At 42.7% G+C, this 23,291-nt stretch overlaps 1 protein-coding gene across 1 annotated transcript in view; it reads left to right on the top strand.

Moving 5' to 3' along the window:
* LOC142495286 (dynein axonemal heavy chain 3-like) overlaps positions 1–23,291 on the top strand; it is a 1,152,169-nt gene that overhangs the window by 622,316 nt on the left and 506,562 nt on the right. Inside the window, exons 39-40 of the mRNA XM_075600542.1 lie at positions 1,640–1,825; positions 13,049–13,244. Of these exons, the coding sequence (XP_075456657.1) occupies positions 1,640–1,825; positions 13,049–13,244 (382 nt within the window). The remainder of the gene's footprint in view (positions 1–1,639; positions 1,826–13,048; positions 13,245–23,291) is intronic.

Genomic DNA, 23,291 nt, shown 5'->3' with positions numbered 1-23,291 from the left:
ACACACACACACACACTCCCATATACACACTCACACACACACACACACACACACACACACACACACACACACACACACACACACACACACACACACACACACACACACACACACACACACACACACACACACACACACACACACACACACACACTCCCATACACACACAAACTCCCATCTCCCATACACACACACCCATATACACACACTCCCATACACACACACCCATATACATACACACCCACCCATATATACACACACACCCTTATACACACACACACACACACATACACACACTCCCATATACACACACACACACTCCCGTATACACACACACACACACACATTTTCTCCCATATATATGCACACACACTCTCTCACTCTACACACGGTGGGGGTCGGAAGAGAGGAAAGCCCGCGACCAGCACCACCCCGCTAACCCCCCCCCCCCCCCCCGCGGGGGCATGAAGCTATTTGGAGGGCAGGCCAGCATTCCCCCCCTCCCCCATACGTTACTCGGCATAGTGGAATCTTTGGGGAGGCAGGGTGGGTTGGAGGCACGTGGCGAGGTGTCCCCCAGTGGGCGCCCCAGGAGACAGTCAGCCCCGCCATGGCCGCAACTGCCCTGCTCCCCTCGCCGGCATGTCCCGCAGTGCCGTGCCAAGCAGCTTTGCAGGCTGCTTCTTCCCCCCAGTCCGCGGCGGCATGAAGCTCGTGGGGGGAGCAGGCCGACATCTCCCCCCCCCCCCCCACCTCATGCGGCGGCTGCGCCATCATGAAGCTAGCTGGTGGGCATATTTTAAGTTTTGTGGCCAAACATCACAGCACATGGGGCAAGCCCTAGTGGCTGTATGTGTGTGGACGCGCAGTACGCTGGCAGAGAAGACAAGAATGTTGTCTTTCCGTGCCGCGATGTGGCTGCGTGCAGCCAATGGCAGGGTTGATATGCCCTGTGATGGCCACGCCCCTGTCATGGCCCCACCCCTGCACTCTCCCTAGATCTCCCCTACAGACTACCGATCGCAGCTGTAGTCTCTGCACGTTCCGCCATGCCGTCAGGCGCACGTGCAGCAGGGAGGACTGGAGCCGTAGCTTTATACTGTATGCTAGTGACTGTGCAGGAACTCCACTTTTTTCACACTTGTCATTGTTTAATTAATTAGATGAACTGGGGCTTAAGCTGATAAAATACACACTATGTAATTATTTAGTAGTACTGACTAATTTGCAGAATTCTATCAATAATCACTTCTTTATACTGGGGCCAAATTTCAGTTGCCTAGGTAGAGCACATAATCTTTATTCACAGTCAATCTTCTGTGTTGAGCCTTACAGAATTACAATTCACAATAGGCTTTTTCACAGCTAAGTAGCTGTTTTGTCAGAAATAAAAACTTAAAAATTTATGTTTTTAGTAGGTCATTAAAAAGTATTTTACAGTGAGCTTACTTTTATGTTTCTCAGAGGGTACACCACAAATAATAGGAAACTAATTATGAGTTTATAGTACCCACATGTCATACATTTAAATCAGTTTTAATTTGCGGTGAACATTCATTGACCTAAAGGTAGTGTAAATGTTTAAATGCTGTTCAGATTATATTATATAATATGTTAATACAAGTTTTTATCTTTTTAGTTCTGCAAAGTCTGGTGTTGATAATGAGGAAGAGGTCATTGATATCTCACTGGAGCCAAATGCAGAAAGTTTTCAACATGTTAGTAAAAGAATGAAGGAAGAGGTTATCAATATGCTTGTGGCTTACGGTTTCTTTGCAGTTATCTGGTCTGTTGGTGGAATTCTTCATTCAGATTCAAAACAATGGTGAGTGATTGTTGATTACAACTTTGTAAACAGATTTCTCCCTGACTGTCTTTTACACACAAGAATTGCATAGAGAAGACTATGAAGTACTGTACCTCAAACAAGAATCGAACCGAAGCCCAATTTTCATCATTCAGGCAAATAATTGGGTGAAAGTTCAATAGTACCTATGTATAGCACAATGCGGCACGTCCTCGTATAGAAGAATGTGCGAGGTTGTAATCTTTCTTCTGTGAATATATTGCATTTCAGATCCTGCATAGGAAACTAAACTCTGCAAGTATTTGACATGTATTTATTAATTTATAAAATGTTTTTCAGGATTGAAAAAGAGATGTCACTGGGTCGCATGGCGGGTCTATTTTGGGATCTTCCATTGATTGATTTGTAGGTTTCCCCATTGGGTGTCTTGCCTAAGAAGGAACCCGATGCGCTTCGCCTGGTACAGCACCTGTAATTTCCAGACAGTGAGTCTGTTAATGATGGGATAAATCAGAGCTGTTTAGAGTGAATTATGCATCATTTGACATTGCCAAAGGAAGTGCTGGAGAGAATGTCTGTTCACCAAGGCCAACATCGAACCTGCCTTCTGTTTGCCTCCAGTGCACAATTAATTATTTTATTTGTTGGGTTGTATTTTCAAAGGCTGTTTGCTTGTTGACATATGCCTGCCTACGGGTTGCGCTATTTCTTGTCTCTACTTTAAATCAACTTTTTATAATGGACGAATTGGGCTTGGCCGGGATTGTTCAAAATTTGGATGATTTCCTATTTGTGGAGCTGACTAAGTCATCAGCTTGTGGCAGAAAGAAATGGATCCAAATAACAGCTGCTCCAGAAAAAAGGTAGGGCACTCACCAGCAATGGAGAACTAAAAACAAATTTATTAGACAACATAAAAAACAAAGAAACAAAGTGCAAACTACTCTCCCACGCGTTTCACGCCCAGTGTGGCGCTTTCCGCCACACTGGGCATGAAACGCGTGGGAGAGTAGTTTGCACTGTTTGTTTCTTTGTTTTTTATGTAGTCTAATAAACTTGTTTTTAATTCTCCATTGCTGGTGAGTGCCCTACCTTTTTTCTGGAGCAGCTGTTATTTGGATCCATTTCTTTCTACTGTCGTCTGTGAGGATCTTACTAAGCCACACGGGAGACGCACTCTTTCTGGCAGCTCAGGGGAAGAAGCTGAAAAGAAGGGACACAGGACGGTGTTTTATCGTGAGTAGGGTTACTCCACACCGGGCTCTCCGGGGCTATGGGGACTAAGTTAATCAATTTCACTACTTACTGTCCCTGTGTTGTTCCCCTCCTGCCCATCCTAATTATCTGGTTGTACTACAACTGCACTACGGTTTAATTCCCCATTATCCGGTGTTGGTTCCATACATGCTTTCAACAGTGCCACTGTGCACTCTAAAGCATACTGTATGTGTACAATCAGACTTCAGTGCTGAATATATATCTTTATACGTATATACTGTATACACAGATTGCAGTAAGTTTTCATATAATAAAAAATAAGTTTTGTTTTATAAAGTTTTCACTAGTTTCATTGCTCTTGAGCAGTACATTTAATACACTTACATTAGTACTGGAAATAAAGTACTAATGTTTTCTAGCCCTTGTAACATGTAACATGCAGTACAGTGAGTGTCACTCAACCTAGCCCTTGTCAACATTTAACATAAAGTTCAGTGAGTGTCACTCAACCTAGTCCTTGTCAGCATGTAACATGCAGTACAAACTCAACCTAGTCTTGTTTCGGAGGCTAATCTTAGTGGTCGGTTGCGGGGTGGTACTTAATAATGCACATGCGTGTGTGCGAGGTATGCTGTGCTGGGTTACAAACCTTACATTCTTTTCTCTTAAGGAACGGGGGATGGAGTTTGGCTGGCAGGCGATGGGGGTTTGTGAATGTCATTTAATGGTGTAAACAGTATACAGAGTAGTCAGAGTAGGCATCCCGGAAGGAGATACAGCGGAGGTCACAGTAGGCACAGCGTGGTCCATTAACACCCACTCGTAGTATAGTTACAGTATGTGATGGGAAATAAGCAGGAAACATTTCCATTTGAATTTTTACTAGACGTGATAATATTTAATGCACAGTACATTATCTAACAGATACAGTGGACTAGTAAGCACAGTTGAAAATTAGAACATTTATAGAAAGTGTGTAAAAGCGTAGAAAAGTTATAAAAGGGACAGTAATATAATGTTTTTCGATTTCTCACGCCATCATCCTAATCATCTGATGGCCGTGTGCTGTGGATATTGGATGTTGATTTAGCACGTTATCGATTCTGGAGAAAAAAAAGAATGCTTAAACTACTGTATACAGGCAATTCGTGTCATAGGGCACAGAAGTTAATAACATATTTGATATTATATTTACCTTCGTTAGAATTCTTGCCAAGCTTGCCAAGCTTGCCAAGCTTGCCAACCTTGCTGATGTGAACGATATTTGGTATTAACATATTAAGTTAATAACATATTTGATATTATATTTACCTTCGTTAGAATTCTTGCCAAGCTTGCCAACCTTGCTGATGTGAACGATATTTGTTATTAACATATTAAGTTAATAACATATTTGATATTATATTTACCTTCGTTAGAATTCTTGCCAAGCTTACCAACCTTGCTGATGTGAACGATATTTGGTATTAACATAGGTATCCATGCTGAGCATTAGAGGTAAAATCAAGGTTTGACTGCTGTAGATAATAGTCAGGTAGGACCAGGTTACCAGATGGACCTGTCAAGTTATAATCAGGTTGAGGCTGCTGTTCACAATGTTTTTCAGATGGTGTCGAATTGCGAGATTGGGAAGTATTATTCAATCTGTTGGTCGCGTTTCTTCTCCTTCTGAAGTTGCTATGATCAAACATTTTCACAAAGAATGGTTCCAATACCCAAAAACCTCCTGTGACACCCGGATTGGGGAGATGCAAATGAAGCAATCATTAATTGACCAAGTAATGTGCACTGCATTTTTCCATTTAGTTGTGTCAACAGAATACCTGAAGTATTCATAATTGGCAATGAGATAGTCATATATTTCTGATACAGTGGCTTTCTTGTCTGCTGCATCATTAATTGCGGAATAAATTAGTTAAATTAAACTACAATCTGATTTCCCTACAGCAATTGACATTGCACTCATTCTCAGCTCACGAAAAACTCAGGAGTGAGTGACCAGAAACTCGAACTATAAGTTGAAGACATTGAACTATTACGTTTTGCAACAAAATATTAAAAAAACAAATTTTTATAAGGTCTTGAATGGTGAAGGCCCTTACACAATAAGCAATTGTAATGAATTGCAGTATAATGCGGGGTCGGTCTTGCACCTGCTTGAGACTTACAGCCCTCTACGTACATATTTTAACTAACTTATGTGCCATCTTATGTGCCAACTACTGTGCCATCTGGCGGGTAGATGATGAATTTCAAACAAATAAATCAGAAATCAGTCCAGCATATCCTGTTTAAATCAGGTGTGAATATCAACACGAAGAGCTGACTCCAAATGTCTACAACTTAACGCAATGTATATTAGTTACATCTCCAAAACAAAACGATTGATGTCCGGACTTTAGTTAAGGAAAAATGAACATACAGACAGGCTATATTTCTATATATGACCAGTTACCAGTATGGTAAATTAGCTATGGCATAGGGCCTTCTACCAGTTAAATCTACTTCAGGAAGCCTTAAATCTGTTTTTGATTCACCAATTTGTATGAGATATCTGTCTATGGGAAGCAGGTCTAACCAAAAGCTAGCATTGAACATCTTGGTAAAGCAACTACATGAGAATGCAGAGTACAACATCAATCTATATTTACATAAACCATGCTGATAAAAGATGTATTTCAGAATTATTGTTTGCTCTTTTCTTTTAAGAGAAAATTGCATTCATATTGTAACAGTAGATTTAAAAAAAATTGCTTTGAGGAATAAATCATGTCTTTTACTTGGTCTCCAATTAGGCCAAGCTTTGTGGAAAGTCCTTCATCAAAAAGCTTTAGAAGTCCGAGTAATGGCTTATTTTAGTGTTCAGAGTAGAAAGTTATGGCATATGAAAGGTTGCGTCCATCAGCAAACACACAAAACCCTCAGCACTTGCACAATTTATCACTTAAAATGAATTCAGTATGGTCGGCCATAAACTGCATAGTTACAATGTTATAGCTTCTTGTGATGGAGTAAACAACTCAAAAGCTGTGTGGAAACCTGTTTCCATGATCCCTTACATTTTGTTACTGTTTGTAAACATTGGAATTCGTGTGCAAACTTTTTCAGATGCATTTTCATGCACATTGTCACATACAGTAAGGTTTCTAAAACATGAGATCGGTAAGTATTTGTTTAATTTGACAGAAATGCTCATAAAACTCATTTCCATTACTGCATCTTCTAGTGAAATATAACCAAAAGTGGCAATTGTGTGTTTTTTTTTTTTTAGAAACAGTAAGGGCCAGATCCATAGAGATCTGATAAGTTACTTAAAGTGACGCTAATCAAAGTAAATGTCACATTATATCTTAACATGTATCTTCAAAGCCCAATGACATTTTATGTCATGTTTTCAGCTGGAAACCACATTGTGTTAACTATACCATTTGTGATAATTATATGCAAGATGTGCTACCTCTAACAGGGTCTATCCATAAAGGTACATTAAGGTTAACAGGACTTAAAGAAGCACTTCTCGCGACACTTTTTTGTGGGTTTTTTTTATAATAGGTTTGAAGCAAAGGGTCTCCGGAGCTGATCCACGTTGATTTCAGCTCCGGGGACCCCTGCTTCCATAGATATTTACCTCGGAATGGTGTGCCGGTAGCAGCCCAGACAGAGCTAATCGGGGCTGTCACATATGTCGGATTTAAATTGCTGCTTCCTATTGGCCCACATGATGCAGGACATTTAAACTACACAAAGCTACTGGCACCCCCTTCCAAGGTAAGTATTTCAGGAAGCTTGAAGACCTGAAATTAACGTGTTTAGCTCAAGAGACCCCCTACTTCAAAAAAATATATACAGTATATACACTACCGATACACTTTATTAAAGTGTGGCCGGTACCGCAAGCCGGGAGATTTCCCGGCTTGCTAGTGGCCACCCCTCGGCGTGCCGCGCGTCATAGACGCGCGGTCACGCGTCTTCGGGAGCGTGCGCCCCCTGCACGCGCGTCCAGGGGCTCCCCGAGGGAGCCCTGGTGTTCCGCGATCGCGGGACAGCGGCAGGGGGTTCCGGGGGACCCGGCGGACCCGGCAGCGGTAGGGAGAGCGCCCCGATCGGAGGGCGCTCTTCCGCTGCTTCGGCGCGCGCCCGTCACTCGCGGGCGCGCGCCAGGCTACTGCTGCGGCCAAGAACGGGCAAATGCTCGAATAAACTTGGCCGCAGCAGTATACACTGTATACTTTTTTTTTCTTTATTTAAATGGCAGCCAGGAGTACTCCTTTAATATGATGCTAGTGTAACGGTGTTTCCCCCACCCGGTGATAGATTTGGCCATTACTATGTATGTGGTGCATGATACCTGCTGGTAAACAGGAGGGCTGAGTCGTTTGCCAGTGGTAGAGAGTAGAAGAACAAAGTTCAACAATAGTGCTCAAATGACTATAGACAAACAGTCTCAATAACATCTATAAAGGGTTTCTTGATTGAAGAAGGAAATCAGACAGGCAAGTCACAATAAGGTGAGTGTAGGGTATATAGGTGAGCGTAATGTATTGGACATATCACATAAAGTCAATGGGGTGCTGTAAATGGAGAATGATTGGCTCCACCACACCACACCCAATAGGGACAATGTCACACACGCTTGCAATCACCTTGTTAATACCTCCCAATGGTAAATGGTAAAACTCACATGAGAAAAAGCCTGTGTTCTTCTTGTCTTGGGGCGTGCATCTGTGATGACAGTAGATCAGTGGAGATTCCACACGAAGCAGTGTAGCAGAGCACAGCCGTATAATGATCAGGATCACAGCAGTGGAATAAAAAAACTTCTTTATTTGGACACCATGGTGCAGACAGGAATGGAGGGTAACTCTTACGCGTTTCACGCCTGTGCGGCGCTTCATCAGAGAAAGTGGAATAAGTTTTTTTATCCCACTGCTGTGATCCTGATCATTATACGGCTGTACTCTGCTACACTGCTTCGTGCGGAATCTCCACTGTTCGCCAGTGGTAGTGGGGACACAGGATCAGGTTTCTAGGGTACATTACCCACATATCTATAGCAGTGGAGCGCCCCCATCTGCCGTAGGCTCAAGGGAACTGAAGATAATCTCTCATGGTAGAACCGATTACCTCTCCCCCAGCAAGATCACACACCAGGCCGGAGGTATAATAGCAGGAGCGGTTTATTGTCTCTCTCTGTGCAGCACAGTACACGGCAGGGTTCTGCCTAATAGAGCAACTGTCAGCTACTCACTGAAGGATGGTCCCTGGACCTTCACTACAGGCCAAGGGTACCCGCAGCAGTCCCAGCTCGTCTCTGCCCCTCTATCAGGGGCAGAGGTATGGTACACACTCACTCTCCCCCGGAGGGAAGAGGACCAGAGTAGGCCCAGTAATCAGACTCTTGGCTGTGTGACCAGCCCCTCCCACATGGGTAGAGGCACTCCCGAATTTGGGTGGCACTGCACTTAAGTACAGCCAGGAGGAGGGTACATTGTCTGTCTCCTGATTGGTCATGCCCAGGCCGGATGTCACCGCCTCCTGCAGTCACTCAAGTGCAGCTCCTCGGAGGGGGAAAACCCCATATCAACTACTGGCAACCTGATTGTACCAGGGATTACTCTCAGCACAGGAGAAGAATAGTAGCCATCAGGTGACCAGGCTACACTCTCCCTCTGGTGGAATCCCAACGATCCCAAAATTTTCGGGTACCATCCTTGAATGTAACCTGAACATAATAAGAGAGCATTTCACATAATTGATTATTACATTCGATATGCATGATAACATTTTCTGTGAATACAGTCAGTACAGCTTACTAGAACCATGTAGCAGCTTATTTGACTACAAACATAAAATGGCTGCCTTGCAGAACGGGGTTCCTCCCAACATGAAGAACCTTTATTAGTAATAGTGTTCTGGGTCTAGTTTTCTAACTAGTACCCCAGTACTGTCTGGCACTGTAACTGAAAATACCCTCTTAGGGTGGACTGCGCACAGCATGATCCACTTGGTTTAAAGCAAGAGTATAACAATATTCTTTGAAGCATACTGAACACCCACAACCAGGCAATACTTTATGCATGGATGTAGGGGTCTAGGAAGGCCGTGCCAGAACAATTCTTTAAAACTTTCCCGGAGCCGTCATTCCATTTCTTCTGCACTATACCAATTCTTATCTGAGACCTCAGGATCCCAATTATCTCTAGAACTATGGGACCCACAATTTTCCTCAGAACTATCAGTATCCCACACAGGAATCTTGTGAAGCATCAATTCCCTTTCCCAGGTAGACAGTGTAGGTGATTCCCTTAATCCCTCATGGGACTGGTATTCCAACATGATCTCATTGTCCCAAGGTGGTGAAACATAAGGCGCGGAAGGCACCGGGCTAGGGACACAGTTGTTAATCACTCTACGCATGATATCCTTAAAGGCTGTGTTAGAGATTTCCCTTAAGTATTCATCCTCATCAGAGCTGAATTCAAGCTCCTTGTCATCGGAACCCATTTCAAACTCAATCCCCCCCGTCCCACGGTTGGTGAAAATAGACTAATGACTTTTGGTGATTCCTGTCTACCCTCGCCGACATCGGTGCTACATGGGGTCTTACAAGTGCAGTAGGGACAATACCAACGGTCTTATCTGAAACCCCACAGTCCTGAATTTGACCCCTACTATGGTATTCCTGTACTTGGTCGAGTGTCCGAATCATCTCGGGGACCTCGGCACGGGTACACGCACCGGGGTCAATGTCTTGGTCTTAAATCCATCCAGACGTGCCCATATAGAATGGATAAAATGTCCCAAGCTAGTGCCTGGCAAGGCGGTACTCACCGCAGCGGGGATCGGCTTCTTCTCATCCACCCTGGCAGTCGCCGTAGCAGTGACATCAACACTAGAAGATCTTACAAGATCCTGGGGCAAGTCCAGGTCCCGCACCGGAAGTGCATTGATACCCAGTCTTTGAGTAGGCATTTCATCATAGTCCTCCGCTTGAAATCATGGCTGTCCAAGGTCTTCTCGCCGGAAAGCTTCACCGGTTCCTGCTGGGAGTAAGGAGGTGGTCTCTCACCGCTCCGCTGCTGTGCTGGAACCTTGGTATCCTCCGATCGAGTTACTGGTACGCCGACCAGGCCACAGGACATTGTTGCAAAGGGAATGCCTCTTCATCTCTTTGGCCGCGGCCTCATGGGTCTCAGCTCGTCTTTGGATAGAGCTGTACTCGGGAGCACTTCTGGCTATACATTAGTGGGTTCCGTCCCACAAACCGTATCTGGAACCTTGTCGGGAACCGGATCTGGAGCCATTGGGGCATACTGACCCCCATTAGCAGTTTTTAGAGCCTTTAGGTCCTCTCTAATCGCAGATGGCAAGGTAAGGCCACAATCATCTGACTCGGTATCGGAGTCTGTCGGATCCCTGAAATCAAAGTCCGTAGACCATGGGAACATGGGCCGGAAGTAGTTAGCTCTGCACCTTAGGCAAATAGCACCCCAAACCAGATCTCTGCCCGGGTAATAACAATTAGGGCACAGGCACATCAGGTGCTGAGACTCGCCAACTGTTACTTCCAGGAATCCTCCTAGCAGAGAGTAATAATCCAGTACACGATTCACCATTTCGGGCCTGGATAAAGTGCGTGGAGGCAGGAGCACAGGTATAGTAGCTCCTTGGTCGTCGGTGGCTCTGAAGAACTGAGGGTACGGTCGGCCAGTCACATCGTCTGCAGCCCCACCCATAAGCACAATGTCCTCCTCAATGTCTGCTCCCTCTGGTGGAACCAGAAGCCCCGAGCAGCACAAAAAGGGCGTGGCTATGGCTTTTGCACCACTCCACCCCATACTTGCAACATTTGATTCTGCAGTTTGCAACTCCGCCACATGGTCTGCATGGTTCTGGAGGGAATCCATTTCCTTTAGATCTGTACAGCACATAGTTGCAGTCTACCAAGAGTAGGATCTACCCCAGACTAGCAAAGCTCCAGCACGATACGCTGCCCACAATTACAGTCCATTACAAGCACTCTGAGGTTCCATGATCTGGCTATGGCTTGTGGCACTCAGGGCTTCTTCCAACAGAGGAGTCTAGGCACCTTGTACGTCAGGCACCCTCCTAAGATACTCCCTATCCAGTACCCTTACGCCACTCCTCTAGGCTGCCAGTATCGCAGACCCTCTGCAGAGGTCCCTGGGACTCAGTTCACCAGAGCACCTCCTTTAAGCATCCCGACTACCCGCCTCAGGACAACTTAGAACAGCAATAGTCTTTGTGTCTCCAGACCATTCACCCGATAGGGCAGTCTAAAGCATAGTCCCATGATTGGGGAAGGAGTTCCATGGGACACTACACCTAGCCTCCCTCCTTCAGTTTCAGCACTTGCTCTGAAAGCGTACCGTATTACTTCCAGCCTTGCGTCGCTGAAAACCTGTCCTTTTGAGCAGTAACTCATCAGCGCCTCCAACAGTAACGGTGTTTCCCCCACCCGTGGGAGATTTGGCCATAACTACGTATCTGGTGCATGATTCCCGCTGGTCCGAGGGCTGAGTTGTCCGCTGATGGTAGTGGGGACACAAGATCAGGTTGCTGAGGTACATCACCCACATATCTATAGCAGTGCAGCGCCTCCATGTGCCGTAGGCTCCAGTGAACTGAAAATGATCTCCCACGGTAGAACCGATTACCTCTCCCCCCAGCAAGATCACACACCAGACTGGAGGTATAATAGCAGGAGCGGTTTATTGTCTCTCTCTGTGCAGCAAAGTACACAGCAGGGTTCTGCTTAATACAGCAACTGTCAGCTACTCACTGAAGGATGGTCTCTTGACCTTCACTACAGACCAAGGGCACCCACAGCAGTCCCAGCTCTTCCCTGCCCCTCTATCAGGGGCAGAGGTATGGTACACACTCACTCTCTCCTGGAGGTTAGAGGACTAGAGTAGGTCCAATAATCAGATTAATAAAGTTCTAAAAATAGTAATATTAATTTTAATTACCCTGCCTCATTTTAAGAATGAACCAAATCAAAATCTAGACAGGAAGAATGTTTATTCCGCGATCCCTGAAGTGAGATACAGTACCCTGGTTCAAAATTATTCATGTGCGACCGTGACAAATATGTGATGACAGATGTAATGGTTGTTTTTGCTGTCGTTACTTTTCTTTTCACGTTTGTTTGTACTCCTATTTTATTTAATGTCAAAAATGTTTTTATTGTAAATATGGCTGCTAATTTCTCTTAGCTATAATATTTTATTTATCTAGTTGTTAATTAATGTTTAGTGCATGACTTCTATAGAGGCAGTTTTAAGAAATAATACAGTAAGGTTGCGTTCCAATCTATTTCCTCCGCAATTCTCTTGAGTAGTTGCACCTTTGAGACAGGAATACATTCTTGATGTGTTATCTTATTAGCACTCTGCAGTATTCAATACCCTAACTGCATTGTGTAAAAACAAATTGTCATAATTTTCTTTGATGTTTAGAAGGTCTCAAATTAATTACTAACCTGACGTTTGTTGCTCGTGTTCTCTTTGGGGCGACTTCTATATAACCCAAAGCAGCCAATTGCTCACAGAATATAAAGGATACGCCCCTTAGTGTTAATGTTGGCTTTTAACATTTCTTTTAATGCTTTGTCTTACAAATTTGTCCTGTCTTTTCTATGTGCTTTTCTGTGGGAAAGTTTTTTTTCTGCATTTATTTTAACTTTTTATAGAAGGGGAAAAACGTTGATGATTATTCAAATGCTGACGTGGGACCTGTGTTTGCAGAATAAGAAAATTCAATCTGGTTACAAACATTTAATTATCCAATAATGTATAATCTCAGAAGATGCAAGACCATATCATATTGCTATCATATGATAGCATATCATATTGCTATCATGTATAGTACCTGTCACTTTGAACCAATACATGCAGTAAAATTGGATTTGTTATATGAAACATGGTATATCGAACTTAGGCGAATGCACAATACAACCTCACTTGTACATTATTAAAACAATCAAATGTATTTTAATTGCAGCTTCAGTGAGTTCTTAAAAAACATATGTGACCAGGACTCCAAATATCCACGGCCAAGTGGTCTCCAGGTCCCAAGGGCAACACAGCTACCCAAAGGAGGGAGTGTCTATGATCTTGTCTATGTTAAGAGGAAGTTTTCATCATGGTGTATGTGGAAAGATCTAGTAATACCTATCAAAATTGAAGAGAACATTAAGGTATGTCGATATAATATAAGAATGTTTATAAAATTAAAATTGTGGTAAAATAGAGCCAATTTAGGCAGATATTGCTAAATTCACTAAACTGCACAAACACTCATTGGCCCTTATTCCATGAACTGAGACTGCCGATTCAGCACTATCACACGGAATTCCCAATTGAACTATCGCCATTTAAAGAATAGGGACCATTGTGTGAACTTGCATAATTTGTTGAATCGAGCCATAAGTATGCTATCAGTATCAGCTTTTCATCTTGTAAAAATGATGCTTAATGTAGAATATGACATGACATTTCAGAGATTTAGGTTATAAGCATATAAAGTAGTGATTGATTCTTCAATCTTTAGCCGTCGTTAGCCAAAGCACTGTTTTATGGCAAAATGTTTATAGCTTTCTAGTATCACATGATTAAATCTGCATGGTGTAAGTGAAACAAAGCAGACGCAAAGTAATTAATCATGTAGCAATGCATAATATGATTTGGTGTTATTTGATTGAACTTTTGGGGGGGAAATAAGGACAGCATTATCTCATGAAACCAAGGGACCCAACAAGATGTTATATAGTCACATAGTAGATGAGGTTGAAAAAAAGACACGTACATCAAGTTCAACCTATCTTAAATGTAGATGACAAATACTTATCAACAGTATATTTGTATTTCCAGTAGCTCGATCCAAAGGAAGGCAAACACAAATCCCCAGTGAAATATAATCCAATGATATCTCATAAGGTGAAAAACATTATACAGTGATGCCTCATAAGCGGAAAATAAATTCCTTCCTGACTCCAAATAGTGGCAAATCAGATTTCTCCCATGTTTACTTAATTTGTACATCCCTGTATTCCTTTCCGCTCTAAAATATGTCAAGTTCTATTGTATCTGCCATCACAGGGACAATGAATTCCACATGTTAACTGTCTTTACTGTAAATAACTATTTCCTTTTATTGTTGGTGAAATATCCTTTCTTCCAACCTTAAGGGATGACCACTAGTCATTTGTACTGCCCTTTTAAAACCTCATTGTATTGACCCAGAATATATTTGTATATAGTTGTCACATCACCTTCCTAGCACCTTTTTTCGATTACAAACAAGTATAAATTAGCTAGCCTCTGCTCATAAGTTAGATATTCCATCCACTTTATTAATTTAGTGGCTCTTCTCTGCACTTTTTCTAGTTCCATAATATATTTTTCTGAAGAATACTGAGGTAACAAGAAAGGTTCTGGTGGTAGGGGACTCCATTATTAGGAGGGTAGAGAGGGCAATCTGTTGCCATGACCACATGAACCGAACAATTTGTTGTCTCCCTGGAGCTCAGGTTTGGCTCATTGTGGATCGGGTGGACAGTGTTGGGAGGGTGCCCATTGAGATGCCTGTCAGTAGGGGGCCTTCCATTCACCGGCCTCCAGCAGGCCTGCTTTGACAGCCACCTCCAATTGACACCACCAGTAAGCCCCCTCTAACAGGTCCTCTGCAGATCTGGCACTTTATGTCAGGGGTAGCCGACAGGGAGTCCCCAGACCCCTGGACTCTCCAGGCCCGAGCCAGTAGTCCTGACTTGTCGGCGGCGCTCGTGGAACTCTGATGGCGGTGGGCCATGGGCAACTGCCTTTTTTGCCCATTGGATAAAGTGGCCCTGTCAACCTACTGTACTATTAAACACAGGTGTACTGTTGCACTGACATACAGTACTGATACACACAGTCACTGGTATACATCATCTAAACACAGACACAGTGATACAGTGGCATATGCAAATTTCCATGTCTACACAAACCCAATACACGGTTACATGCTTGCTTCTTTGGGTGCTACATCCTTGCAAATAAATAAATGCATCAACATATCTCTCATAAACATAGAAAGTAAACTGTGATTCCAATAGACAATTTCAAAACATGTTTTCTTCTGCATATTTAAAATATACACTGTTAAATACCGATTTATATTAAAACATAACGGGAGGATAAAAGCAACCTTAAAGCATGGGCATTTAAAAAACAAATAATTTTCGTTGGCTGATGGTATCTTTAATTGTGCTGCAGAAAAATGTTTGACTGTGTAATGGAAAATGCAGACTACTTGTTAAAATTATTAACAGAGTTAATGTGCTTACATTTGCCTCTGTGTACAGAAAACATCTAAGATATTAGACTGCAGTCACAATATGTGTAGAGATCAATTAAAAGCCATTGAGATGAGATATTGAATTTTCTAATCTTAATAGGATTCAGTCGGCAGCTGCAATATTATGTTAGGTACTTATAATTGAACTTCCATGAATTCATAGACTCTGACACTGCACCAATTTAATTTTTCAAACTTGAATGAAATTTATATCTTATAAATGTTTTAGGATTATAACATTGAGTCTCCTATGAAGTGCTGACTTTGTCTCAATAAAGATATACTTTAAATTTAAAGGCTTAAAAAAAAAAGATATAATGAATAAGATGCAGGTTCTATACATTTTTACTGTACGTAAAGCATCACTTTACTAGAATCTTACTACAGAAGATTTAGGGATATCACTGATGGGAGGGAGGTGCCTCAATCACTATTCCACACAAACAATTTAGTGCATACAAATTGCATTGAAGTTAATGTCAGTAGTACACACTAAGCTATGAGTTTGGTTTAGTGAATCTAAACACGTAGTGCTCTAATTTGTGCGCCAAAATACAGAATATATATAGTACACAATTAAAATAATATCTTGGATAATATTTTTTTTATCCCCTTTTCAGCCCTTTTTATAGCCAATTCCTTCCCTGTTTTCTCTACATAAGGGTGTAAGGGGAAAAGGGGTGAAAGGGAAATAGAACTGGTGTTAAATATCACAGTGTGTGTATATATATATACATAACTTAACTCAGTATTATGGTTTAGCCTATCCCATAGCCTTTCTTGCATTCCCAGTAAAATCAACCCCACACTGATGAGACCCATCAAGGTCGAAACAGCTGTCTTTGGGTGGTTTTCTGGGTATGCACCTTAACCCTGGCTGTGCTCAAAGCTGTGACCATGCAGCAAGCTTAAGCCTATAGGGAACCATGTTAAAAATGGTTATTGAGGCAAAAAGTGACACTGTGTGCTTATTTGCATGTCATTTCCCAGAATCCCTTGCTGCAGTGGAAGTGCTGTATGCTGGGTGATAATGGGGAAAGGCGGGGTTGCAGACCTGCCTAAGACATGCAGATGTGCATACAGCTATATTTGCATATTTGCTTTCCTGTGGAGGGTTTTTGTCACTTTTTTTACTCACATAACTTAACTCAGTATTATGGTTTAGCCTATCCCATAGCCTCTCTTGCATTCCCAGTAAAATCAACCCCACACTGATGAGACCCATCAAGGTCGAAACAGCTGTCTGTGGGTGGTTTTCTGGGTATGCACCTTAACCCTGGCTGTGCTCAAAGCTGTGACCATGCAGCAAGCTTAAGCCTATAGGGAACCATGTTAAAAATGGTTATTGAGGCAAAAAGTGACACTGTGTGCTCATTTGCATGTCATTTCCCAGAATCCCTTGCTGCAGTGGAAGTGCTGTATGCTGGGTGATAATGGGGAAAGGCGGGGTTGCAGACCTGCCTAAGACATGCAGATGAGCATACAGCTATATTTGCATATTTGCTTTCCTGTGGAGGGTTTTTGTCACTTTTTTTACTCACCATAACTTAACTCAGTATTATGGTTATATATATATATATATATATATATATATATATATATATATATATATATATATATATATATATATATATATATATATATATATATATATATATAAAAAATCAAAGGCTCCTTACCAGGCAAACCAGAGAGTCCAGGGAATCCAGAGTAGGCACAGCAAGGAAGAGATAGCACACTAGTTAGCAAAAAAATTGTATTAGAATAGCAGGCACATACACCAACATTTCGGTCCTAGGAACAGGACCTTTATCAAGGGAGTGTTCAACACAGATAAACCATCACCACCTATATATACCCATAACTAACTACCTTAATAAAACCACAACTGCACACACCTGTGTGACTGCAGCCATCTCTGGCGAGGAACCGATGACGTCATCACCTCACGTCTATCACATGTGCTCACTGCAGTGAGGAGCATCATGGGTAACTAGGGAACCTAAGGAAACACCCCCTCAGCCAAAAAAATGGGCTCTACTGCGCATGTATGGCGCTCAAGTCCCAGGTTGCCTCGCAATGACAGGCAACAGGAAGGAGAGGGGAGGAGGGAGGAGGGAGGAGGGAGGGAGGGGGGGGGCAGAGTGCTCCGTGACAGCAGCTACAGAGCGCATGGACATAGAGGCAGCAGCCAGAATAGCATGTAAACAATAAAGATGCATAGAACACCACCAAAGTGCAAACATCACGGCTGGGCAAAGGGACTCTTTGAAGTCTAATGATGACATTATCATCAAACCAGCCGACAAGGGCGGTGGCATTGTGGTCATGAACTATGGTGACTACAGGGCAGAGATCGAGAGGCAACTGATGGACACTAATTACTACAAAAAACTGCAGAAGGATCCCACTCCAGGCTATAAGACAGAAATAGACTCCATCATCAGGCTTGGTGTCAACAACTCGTGGATCTCTGAGGAAACTGGCTCTTTTCTATCCCAGGACCACCTCTTGATTCCAGTGATATATGTGCTACCTAAAGTGCACAAGTCCATTATAAATCCGCCAGGCAGACCTATTATTGCTGCAAGAGGTTCCATTTGCCACCCACTCTCCCAGTTTGTTGACTTTTTGCTACAACCAATGGTCATTAATATGGCATCATTTGTCAAGGACACGACGGCCTTCATTAACAAACTGGGCACCATCACCTTTGACATCACTAACATGCTATTGGTGACGCTGGATGTCTCCAGTCTTTACACCAATATTCCACATGGTGAGGGACTGGAAGCAATATGGGAACATCTTTCCAACTATCTGGAATATGATGGTCCACCTACCGAATTCATCCTATTGCTGATTGATGTTATCCTTCATAAAAACTTTTTCAGGTTTGAACGCGACTTTTACCTCCAACTTACAGGGACAGCCATGGGTTCCAACATGGCACCTGCTTATGCTAACCTGTTCATGGACAGTTACGAACAACTACATCTTTTGAATGATGCACCTTTTGCTGATCACATCGTGCACTATACCCGCTACATTGACGATATCTTTTTGATATGGGGAGGCAGTGAGGATGAATTAGCACAATTCATTTCGTACCTAAACATGATTCCATCTACCATACGGTTCACGGCGAATTTTAGTATGGATAGAATTTCATTTCTTGATACCGTGGTATATAAGAAAGGTGGATTACCTGCAACAGAAATCTTTCAGAAACCTACAGATAAAAACACTCTGCTCTGTGCAACGAGCCATCACCCTGAGTCTCTCAAACGGGGTCTTCCCTATTCCCAGATGCTGAGGGTTAAGCGCGTCACTAGCGATCCAGATCTGGTAGAGGGTGCTTTGTGCCAAATGGCCAATAGGTTTCTTGATAGGGGGTATCCTAGATCTGAAATTGATATGGCCCTCACGAAAGCTAGGGGCGTGGATAGGAATTCTCTCCTCTCACCACACATTGCTGGAATTAAGACCAGCCGCATCAACATCAGCAGTACTTTTACTACCGCTTCTAATGTGATCAAACGGAGTATTAGAAAGAACTGGAACATCCTGAGCAACGACCCCAAAATAGGTAATATCTGTCAGGTACCACCTAGGATGTGCTATCGTCGGGGTAGAAACCTGAGGGACTTTCTCGTGGAGGCTGATCCATCGAACAAATATGCACCTATAACAACATGCTACATAAAAAACCTGGTGTATATAAATGTCATGGATGTATTAACTGTGGCTTTTTACAGATTGGTCAATCTTATGCCCATCCACACATTGGAAAATCAATACACATTAAAACACCCATGAATTGTGAGACAAGATTCGTCGTGTATTTCATAAGATGTCCGTGTGGGCTGTACTACATAGGCAAAACTAGCCGCATGTTGAAAGAACGCATGGCCGTTCATAGATCTACTATTAGGAAAGCACTGTTGGACTCGAACACAGTGGAGGATTATAAACTGCTCCCGGTGGCAAGACATTTCAAACAGGAAAAACACAGTCTGTCGACTTTAAGGTGTATGCCCATCTTACAAGCTGACACTTCGCCTCGAGGAGGTGATCGCAATAGACTTTTGCTGCAATTGGAGGCCAAAATGATCCACGACCTTAAAACTATGTCACCATTTGGCCTTAACGAGGACTTCAGACTTGGATGTTTTATTTAAGATTGTCATTATTTCAGTATGCCATTTTCTAGTGTCCCCCCCCCCTTTTGTGATCATGGTGTTGGATGTCTCTCTCCTTCTTTTCCTTTTTCTGATTTTTTCTGATTTTTTCTGATTTTCTCTGATTTCTGGCATTCTCCTTTTTTTTTCACTGTCCTCATTATGGACCTGCACGGTTTTGCCCCACATTCTTCTTTGTCATTTTACTTTTTACCATGTCTTCCTATCCCTGCTTCCCACCTACCTCCCCTCCCTTTCCACCCTGTCTTTCCCCCCCCCCTATACACTCCCCCTTTCCCCCTCTCCCTACTGTCCCTTTGCCCAGCCGTGATGTTTGCACTTTGGTGGTGTTCTATGCATCTTTATTGTTTACATGCTATTCTGGCTGCTGCCTCTATGTCCATGCGCTCTGTAGCTGCTGTCACGGAGCACTCTGGCCCCCCCCTCCCTCCTCCCTCCTCCCCTCTCCTTCCTGTTGCCTGTCATTGCGAGGCAACCTGGGACTTGAGCGCCATACATGCGCAGTAGAGCCCGTTTTTTGGGCTGAGGGTGTGTTTCCTTAGGTTCCCTAGTTACCCATGATGCTCCTCACTGCAGTGAGCACATGTGATAGACGCGAGGTGATGACGTCATCGGTTCCTCGCCGGAGATGGCTGCAGTCACACAGGTGTGTGCAGTTGTGGTTTTATTAAGGTAGTTAGTTATGGGTATATATAGGTGGTGATGGTTTATCTGTGTTGAGCACTCCCTTGATAAAGGTCCTGTTCCTAGGACATAAACGTTGGTGTCTGTGCCTGCTATTCTAATACAATTTTTTTGCTAACTAGTGTGCTGTCTCTTCCTTGCTGTGCCTACTCTGGATTCCCTGGACTCTCTGGTTTGCCTGGTAAGGAGCCTTTGATTATATTTATTCATATGGGACTTGTGTGCTATCTGCTCTGTTACACAATATATATATATATATATATATATATATATATATATATATATATATATATATATGCAACTGTCGTTGTTTGCAAACCCAAATATATAAGAGCAAACTTGGGTGCTTATATAATGAGTAGTTTATTGCCTGTACAGCACAGAGCATGATCATAGGAAGAAAGGAATCCGGCGCTAAAGCATGTAACAAACTCCAGGGCACTTCCGGGTTAGAACAAAAACTTTATTGGACCTCACGAACACACAGCTACACCACAGTCTCCCCCTCAACGCGTTTCACGCTATAATCAGCGCTGATTATAGCGTGAAACGCGTTGAGGGGGAGACTGTGGTGTGGCTGTGTGTTCGTGAGGTCCAATAAAGTTTTTGTTCTAACCCGGAAGTGCCCTGGAGTTTGTTACATGCTGTAGCACCGGATTCCTTTCTTCCTATGCCAATTTCTTCAGAAGGCTGCACGCCCACACAGAGGAGAACAGAGGAGAGCAGGACCAGGTTTATGAGCCTACATAGGTAAGGTTTTTCCTTCCCGGCTTTGACTTTACTTTGGCCCATGCATACTCTCCAGCTCCACTCTATGTGACACACACTGACACCTGGTGTGCTTTTACCAAGCTGCCCGAGCGCAGGACAGATTTCTTTCAGAGCATGGTCATATACACAAAATGCAATGAGACTCTCTGCAAGGGGAGGGCCCAAGCAGGCTTTTATACTGTACACTTAATTTCCTCTATCTAAAATAGGTTACTAGATAGAATATAATACTTACTCCCTATTTTAAACCAATAATTTTATAGATTATTAAAAGCTAGTTAAACTGGATTAACTCAGCTCTCTATGGGAACCAGGTACTTCTTGATACCAGGAATGCACACACACACACACACACACACACACACACACACACACACACACACACACACACACACACTCTTTCGCACAAAATGGACACTAAAGACATAACAGAACAGACAAAATGGAAACAGAACATCGTCAACAATTCTTCTCCAGAGAACCCCCCAGTCCATTTCAGCAATAGAGTATGTCATCCATTTCAACAGTATTATTTAACACAGCTATAAAATGTTGAATTTAAAAGACCCAATAGTCACAATATAAGTATGTACATTATATTGTACATGTTCAATGAATGATAGCTTCTGTATAATTACTGTGTAATAACCTCAGATATTGAAATTTAGACCAAAATGTTGTCGATTCCTTAACGGCAATTACAAATATAATTGCAAAATAATATACATGTATATACACACACAAACACACATATATACTGTTGTGGCCCCTTTTTATACTCCTACATCCCCTAATTTGTTCGGTGCTATTTTCCGAATGTCACGCACTTTGCTGCGTTCATGCTGCATTCCTGGCGAGACAGCGCTAATAGCGCTAATACAATGAAACCGCCCGCGGTGCCTAAAAATACCGGAACATGCCGCATCAAACACTGCATCTGCCAGCGGTTTTAAAAGTCGCGCTGAAACGGCCGCACGAGGCTGAAGGCGGTCACCACTGTATGTAAATGTGTGTGTGTGTGTGTGTGTGTATATGCACACACATGCACATGTATATGTTGATATCTGGATTAGCAGACAATTATGGTTAGATGCAAAAACATTTTTATAATTGCTTAAACAAACCATTACATTTAATATTCAAGAAGTCAATTTCCACAGGCTCAGTACCGCAAGATTGGCGTAACACAGATGTGGTGCCTTTATTTAAAAAGTGAGCTAGATCATAACCGGGGAATTACAGAACAGTAAGCCTTACATCAATAATGGGGAAGCTACTTGAAGATTTATTACGGGAAAATATTCAGGAATACCTAATGGGAAACAAAATTATTGCAACAGTTAGCATTGCTTTATGAAGGGTTGGTCATGCCAAACTAACCTTATTGGTTTCTTTGAAGAGGTAAGTAGGAATTTAGACCAGAGTAATACAGTTGACGTGGTCTACTTAGATTTTGTATAGGCTTTTGATATGGTTCAATACAAGAGGTTAGTCTACAAATAGAGACAATTGAACTCGGTAAATATATTTGCACCTGGATTGAAAGCTGGTTGAAGAATAGACAACAGAGAGTTGTCTTAAATTTAACTTTTTCAGGTTGGGCTAAAGTTGTGAGTGGAGTACCTTAAGAATTGGTACTGGGACCCCTGCTTTTTAACTTGTTTGTTAATGTTGGCATAGAGCGCAAAGTCTCTATCTTTGCTGATGACACTAAATTGTGTAAGGTAATAGAATCAGAGCAGAACGTAATTTCTCCCCAAAAATTGGATGGACTGGAAACTTGGGCAGTCAATGGCAGATGAGTTTTAATACAGAGAAATATAAGGTTATGCATTTGGGAAACCAGAATAAACAGGAAAGTTATAAATGAAATGGGGATAAATTAGGAGAATCCTTGATGAGAAGGATCTAGGAGTGCTTGTAGACTTACCAATAGTGCCCAAAGTCATGCAGTAGCTGCAAAGGCAAACAAGATCTTATCTTGCATTAAAGAGGGAATAGATGGAAGGGAAGTAAACATAATTATGCCCCTCTACAAAGCATTAGTAAGACCACATCTTAAATATGGAGTACAGTTTTGGGCACTACTCAACAAAAAATACATTATAGAACTAGTGTAGGGGTGTCTTGGTTTCCCTCTCACCTTAGCTGCAGGGCGCATCCTGAGGGGGTGTGTATTGAGGGAGCGTTCGGAGGTTCGGCGACGGCCCAGTAACACAGTGCGCCGCCATGTTGTTGGGCATTGCGCA

Source organism: Ascaphus truei, chromosome 5, assembly GCF_040206685.1.
Source record: "Ascaphus truei isolate aAscTru1 chromosome 5, aAscTru1.hap1, whole genome shotgun sequence".
NCBI lineage: Eukaryota > Metazoa > Chordata > Amphibia > Anura > Ascaphidae > Ascaphus > Ascaphus truei.
The sequence above is the reverse complement of the archived record's forward strand: the minus strand, read 5'-3'. Positions and strand labels throughout refer to the sequence as shown.